General features: G+C 34.7%; 1 protein-coding gene across 1 annotated transcript in view; it reads left to right on the forward strand.

Moving 5' to 3' along the window:
• The window catches only part of LOC106474552 (triosephosphate isomerase), a 15,399-nt gene extending 8,608 nt beyond the window's left edge, over positions 1–6,791 (forward strand). The window contains exons 5-7 of the mRNA XM_013935241.2: positions 1,030–1,115; positions 4,362–4,449; positions 6,369–6,791. Coding sequence (XP_013790695.1) covers positions 1,030–1,115; positions 4,362–4,449; positions 6,369–6,487 — 293 coding nt within the window. The 3' untranslated portion in view covers positions 6,488–6,791. The remainder of the gene's footprint in view (positions 1–1,029; positions 1,116–4,361; positions 4,450–6,368) is intronic.
• The last annotated feature ends 619 nt before the right edge of the window (positions 6,792–7,410 follow it).

Raw genomic sequence — 7,410 nt, forward strand, 5'->3', positions numbered from 1 at the left:
AACAGCAAATGTACAAGGTTTTTGTCATCATCGGGTACAAGTAGTTTATACTGACACATATATATATATATATATATGCTTCTGTTAAGTTAAACTTATATATATAAGTTTTTCTTCATTACCCATTCAAGCCATCTCCAACCACTATGACATATATATTTTGTCTAACTTGTGAAGACGACTTAACCTCTACCAAGTGCAGTAAGCAATTTTCTCACGGCCTTTCAACAGCAATGTTTCATTCTTTTAAGTTCCAAAAAACTTAACTCTGAAACTTGCTTGCTTGGATACTTTTTTGGGCATTTTTGAAACGTAAAAGAGTTTATTATGCTTGATACTTTTAAGTAAACGTTTGTAACAAGAATCACTTGTAGAGGAAGTCGTAAGACATACCATTTTAAAGAGGAAAAAGAAAGCAAAAAAAATTGTTATTATTTGATACCTGAAATATAAATTAGTGTTAAAGGATCATATTGGTAATAATGAATCCAGATGCTATTTAATGACTCGGGTGTTCACGTAATTTTCCATTTTTGTGTGTGTGTGTTTGGGCAGAAGTTGTTGTACGTCATTTCAGTGGTTAAATAAAACTGGTGCAATCTTAGTGTATATTAATGTCCAGATGACGTGTAATTAATGACATGTTTTACTTGCTTTCAAGTTTTTAAGAGTAGGATCAAGTTATACTCATTATTACTGGCAGTATTAATCCTTCACATATCAGTGCAGTCCAAGTAAAATCCTTTGTACTGTTCAGTTGATTATTTGATAAAGTATTTTTCTAGACATAATTTTTAAATGAGGAAAAATGTGTATTTTAACCCTAAGTTTTAGTAGTTACGTTATCCTATGTAACGGATATTGAAAAATTAAAATTTCCATAAAGTTTAAGAATGCTACGAGAGGGATCAAATTTCTTCTCCTCTCTATGTACAAGATCAAAATGTAAATTTATAAAAGTAATGAAGAAACCTTGGTTTGTGTTTAATTTCCTCATAATAATATTTTATTTCTTTCTATGTTCTTTAGATAAGGTGTCTGACTGGAGTAAAGTTGTTATTGCTTATGAACCAGTATGGGCCATTGGAACTGGAAAAACTGCCTCGCCCCAGCAAGTAAGTATGCTTCTTGATTTTATTTTATGATGTTTTTTTTGGTTTAATGGTGAAAAATAAAGGATTGGATAGTTTGAGTTAAACTTGTGAACTCTAAAATTACTGATGGTGTTCCGGTGTTGAGCAAGGCCTAGTGATTAGTGTGCTACATGCTGTTACTTCAGAATTGTGCTTGGAGTTCAGGCCCATGGGTTCATTATAAGAATGACAAGTAAATTCCACTATTCAATTATAGTAGCCTAAGAGTTGGTTCTGTTGACTAGCTGCTTTCCCTCTAGTGTGTCAGTTCAAAATTAGAGATATCTAGTAGCGTTTGGGGATTTAATCAGTTATCTATGAGCGGGGATTACTGTTTTTGTAGAGTTGGGGGATTTAATCAGTTATCTATGAGCAGGGATTACTGTTTTTGTAGATGTTGGGGGATTTAATCAGTTATCTATGAGCAGGGATTACTGTTTTTGATTATTTCAGGAATTGGTTAAACAAAATTAGGGTTTCCAACTATTACTATTTTTGGTTATTCCAACTCTCCAAGTAATCAAAATATTGACATCAAACTTGCTTGTCCTTTTTTTTTATGGCAAACCTACTGTGGCCACTAGCCACTTTATCAACCGTTAACTGTGGCCACTAGCCACTTACCAACCTTTAACTGTGGCAACTAGCCACTTACTAATCTTTAATTGTAGCCACTAGTAATTTTACTAACCTTTAACTGTGGCCACTAGCAACTTTACCAACATTTAACTGTGGCCACTAGCAACTTTACCAACATTTAACTGTGGCCATTAGCAACTTTACCAACCTTTAACTGTGGCCACTAGCAACTTTACCAACATTTAACTGTGGCCACTAGCAACTTTGCCAACCTTTAATTGTGGCCACTAGCAACTTTGCCAACCTTTAACTGTGGCCACTAGCAACTTTACCAACCTTTAACTGTCGTCTGAGGGAAGCCGACCAGTTTCAGCATCTTCCACCAAACTTTTATTGTTGGTGACAGTAATGGTGAATTACTAACTAGAAAAAAGACAAACTCTCTCACAGCACCTGTTGCCAACCGACTTCCTTTGTTTTTTGTGAACTGTTGACTAGAGAGAAGGCAACTGGCTTCCAGCACCCACTACTTGTTTTTTTTTTTTCTTGCATGTAGTTTGAAGAACACTGTACTCTAATCAAGTAATGAGGATGTCAATTAGCAAATATTACTAACTGCTAAGCCTTAAATTGCCTAGCATAAATAGCCCTTGTGTAGCTTTGTTCAAATATCCAAAACAAATAAATGGTGGAGGTTTGACCCCATATTTTTGTAAACTGTTTATGAACCAGATTTCTTTTGGGTCCATGACTGTAGGTTGCAGGGTCTACTAATAATAGAAGAGCCCCACAAAAATACCTTGATTGTTGCGATTAAATCCCTTTAATTACTGTTTGGGTTCCCTTTATACCTTACACAGGATATGAGTGATTTAACCCAATTTTTTTGTTGTTTTAACAGCCACAAAACATAAAATTATTTAATATGTCTAATATATTGGCCCTCACTGGTAGTTATATCTGATATATTGGCCCCCCACTGATAGTTATATCTAATATGTTAGCCCTACCAGTAGTGAAGAGTTTAAAAATAAACTCAAAGGTTTACATGTCAACATGTGGATACATATACATGCATACATACACACACACACACACACACACATATATATATATATATATATATGCGTGTGTGTGTGTATGTATACATGTATATGTATACATTTTTTCTTCAGACATCCAAAATATGAAAGCAAACTTGTGTAAAATTTTGATTGTAAATACACTGTAAACTTAGTTTTTTTGAATCCAAGATAGACAAATTTTTGTCATTTGTGACTTAAATGTTTTATGACCTTTTGACTGAGCATTTCTGTACAACCATGTAACAAATTGGTTACATAGCGTAATGTTGATACAGTAGTTAAGTATAGGTTTGATGACTGAACACGCAGGACCTTTCTGTACAACCACGTAACAAACTGGTTACATAGCGTAATGTTTATACAGTAGTTAACTGTAGGTTTGATGACTGAACACACATGGCCTTTCTGTACAACCACGTAACAAACTGGTTACATAGCGTAATGTTTATACAGTAGTTAACTGTAGGTTTGATGACTGAACACACATGGCCTTTCTGTACAACCACGTAACAAATAGGTTACATAGTGTAATGTTGATACAGTAGTTAACTGTAGGTTTGATGACTGTACGCATGGCCTTTCTGTACAACTACGTAACAAAATGGTGACATACTGTAATGTTTATACAGTAGTTAACTGTAGGTTTGATGACTGAACACACTTGGCCTTTCTGTACAACCATGTAACAAAATGATGACGTAGCATAATGTTTATATAGTAGTTAACTGTAGGTTTGATGACTGAACACACAGGGCCTTTCTGTACAACTACGTAACAAAATGGTTACATAGCGTAATGTTTATATAGTAGTTAAGTATAGGTTTGATGACTGAACACACAGGGCCTTTCTGTACAACTATGTAACAAAATGGTGACATACTGTAATGTTTATACAGTAGTTAACTGTAGGTTTGATGACTGAACACAAACGGCCTTTCTGTACAACTACGTAACAAACTGGTGACATACTGTAATGTTTATACAGTAGTTAACTGTAGGTTTGATGACTGAACACAAACGGCCTTTCAGTACAACCATGTAACAAACTGGTGACATACTGTAATATTTATACAGTAGTTAAGTATTGGTTGGATTACTAAGCACATTGGGCATATCTATACATCTGTGTGGAAGGTGATAAAACTTTACAAGCAAGATTTAAGACTGAATATGCCCTAATGTCTTATTGTCAAGGACTGTGTTAATCTGTACGTGATGTTGCTGAAGCGAGGGAAAATTTATGGTTGTGTTGGGGTCAAGGAATGCATAAGTAACAGTAACTTATTTGTATGTAGTGAACCCAAATTTATGGTTGTGTTGAGGTCAAGGAATGCATAAGTAACAGTAACTTATTTGTATGTAGTGAACCCAAATTTATGGTAGCATTGAAGTCAAGGAATGCATAAGTAACAGTAACTTATCTGTATGGATATCATTTGTGATGGAATACCCATTGCATTTTTAACTTGCTAAGTTCATGTATTAAAATTTTGAATGTATATTTATATGTGCTGAATATGAAGTTTGACTGTTATGTTTCTTCAAACTGCATTCTCTTTTCTAGGCACAGGAGGTTCATGCACAGCTTAGGAAATGGTTGACGGATAATGTCTCGGCTGACGTGGCCAGTAAAACTCGGCTGATTTATGGAGGTAAGATTATTGTGTCTTCCACATACAGTTGCCGTTTGTAGATATTAAGTCAGAATGTATGTACACGCCTATCTCTAGTATCTTTTAGTCCAGCCTAACGAGTTCTGGGATTTTAGTGACTTGCGTGAGACAAAAGATAGATCTGAAATGTTTTTTTTTTTCACTTTATTATTTTGAATCTGTGCAACAGACAAATTAAGAGGAATATGGAAAAAAATACATTGCAGTTAACATAGTTTTTATAAAAAATATTTGGCCCTTCGGTTTCTAACGTTTTGGCAATTAAACCTTAACTTTGAAGGTATTATGCTCTGTATATAAATTGTATTTCGGAGAATTTTTTTTTCTCTTATCATTAAGCACTAGCTAATGAGTTCTGATATCGATTGAAAGGCCTCTTCAGCAGTGACTTGTGAGAGACAAAATAGATTTAAAATGTTTCTGAGTGCTTGTAATTTGAAATTCACAATAGACAAATTAAAAGGAAGCCCCTGCCCTTCCTTTAGCGAGCTTTGTTCACCAAACGTTCCCTTCTTCATAAAAGAAAAACACATATTGAAAAGAATAAAAAGCTTTTAAGTACACCCTCAAGAAATTGATTAGAGTTTAAATATCAAAAGGAAATGAAACACCCTAAACCAGTAGGCCTAAGGTTTATGATAAAAATTAAATTACAAAGTTTGAACATAAAAAATGTAATGTCAGTTACTATTGTTAGTTAAGATTAATGGCAATACATTTGGAAGAAAGAAAAAATTGATGTTCTAACCAAAAAAAAAAAGTAGTCATGAAACTGCAAAAACCTAATAAAAACATAGGAATTATGGTCACTAACCTCTAACTTAGATGTTTTTAAAACTTGCCAAGAACTTCAAAATGTCTACAGCAAGCTAAGTTTATGCATAAATTAAACGTAAAACTAAAAGTGGAATTCAAGCCAACCCTCGTGAACATTCGAAGTATTATATACATACTTACAACTACATCATCAGGTCATAGTTTTTCCACTGAGCAACACAAATGACCAGAGCATTACCAAAAGACAATTGGCTTTTATAAATTAGATTTACAGATACAGTGAAGTTTTTAGATATTCAGTCAAAATGGACGTTGCACATGTGTTTACAGTTTGAAGGTATTGAGTTGGAATGGATGTTGCACATATGTTTAGTTTGTAGTTACTGAGTTAGGATGAGTGTTGCACATGTGTTTACGGTTTGAAGGTATTGAGTTGGAATGGGTGTTGCACATGTGTTTACAGTTTGTAGTTACCAAGTCAGGATGAGTGTTGCACATGTGTTTAGCTTGTAGTTACTGAGTTAGGATGAGTGTTCCACATGTGTTTACAGTTTGTAGTTACTGAGTTAGGATGAGTGTTGCACATGTGTTTACAGTTTGTAGTTACCGAGTCAGGATGAGTGTTGCACATGTGTTTACAGTTTGTAGTTACCGAGTCAGGATGAGTGTTGCACATGTGTTTACAGTTTGAAGGTATTCAGTCAAAATGGACGTTGCACATATGTTTAGTTTGTAGTTACTGAGTCAGGATGAGTGTTGCACATGTGTTTACAGTTTGTAGTTACCGAGTCAGGATGAGTGTTGCACATGTGTTTACAGTTTGTAGTTACTGAGTCAGGATGAGCGTTGCACATATGTTTAGTTTGCAGTTACTGAGTCAGGATTTTGAAGGTATTGAGTTGGAATGGTTGTGCGTGCGTGACTATGCTGGCAGTTTCACATCGGATATACGGTCTGAATACGAAAGGCGGAAGACTTTCGAAACGTCGTCCTCTACACTTGTGTCTGTACAACAGGCATTTGCCGTCCATTCTACAAAGTTCCATTAGTTTTTGAATATAATGATAAAAATTGCATCCTGGTTAGCCTTTATTTATAATATTTTTTCTTTTCCTTCATAGGATCCGTTACTGCAGGAAACTGCAAAGAACTAGCCAAAGAATCAGATGTGGATGGTTTCCTTGTTGGTGGAGCCTCTTTAAAACCGGACTTTGTTGAAATCATCAATGCCAAAGCTTGAACAGGAAATGTTATAAGAATCCTACCATTTCTCTTCTCGACCAAACCAACTAGTTAGTATTCAAACCGGCTGGCACAGTTGTGTTATCCAGAGTTTCCTTGTGCTCTCCCCCTTAGAATTTTAGGCTTCACTCGTTAGTTGCTAATTGCTAAATGTTCTCCTTTGATTTACTGCCCCCATGGATCAGCCCATGACAAGACACAAAAACATTTGAGTTTATTTTTTTTTACATTTTCAGGTTATTAAGTGGAGTTTATTTTTGTGAAGTGGTTTGTTTTCTCCAATAAAGGATATTCCAACGACATTGACTTGTTTTCTCTTAGTGCCATATGCAACTTTGTAAAACACTGGTTTAAGTTGAAAGTATAACTGACCTCGTTTATAGCAAGTTTACAAAGCGTGTATTCCAGTAATGGTAAAACAGTCGATGATGTTCGTCGTTAGACCGAAATTTTGTGTTTATTCATTTGTGAAGAAAAATAAAGACTTTCTGTCATTTCTACACAAAATTTATTAGATTTACTGACACTTCATTTGGGCCATTAGCTGATTTTCTCTGTTTTTGACTTGTATCCATCCCCACATTTTTTTAAATTTATGGTATCTAATTTTTCCACCAGATGGAACTACTAGTGTTTGATCGTTGCTAACAAAGTTATCTTTACACAATTTCTCCAATATGTTGTACTCGGGGATTTCATATCAAGCACACAAAATCCAACCAGGATACAGCATGTCTACTGTTCACAACTAATGCTTTACCTTACTACAAATATAATCTGAATGAGGAAAAAAAAATGGTAATTTATTGTACCGTAAGTGAAACAAGTGTTACCGTTGTTAGAGATGTACTCTCGTAACCTTGAGGTTTCAATGAAATGAGTTCTGTTGTTAATAGAGAAACATAAAACATCACGTTTAGA

This window comes from Limulus polyphemus, unplaced genomic scaffold, assembly GCF_000517525.1.
Source record: "Limulus polyphemus unplaced genomic scaffold, Limulus_polyphemus-2.1.2 Scaffold7349, whole genome shotgun sequence".
NCBI lineage: Eukaryota > Metazoa > Arthropoda > Merostomata > Xiphosura > Limulidae > Limulus > Limulus polyphemus.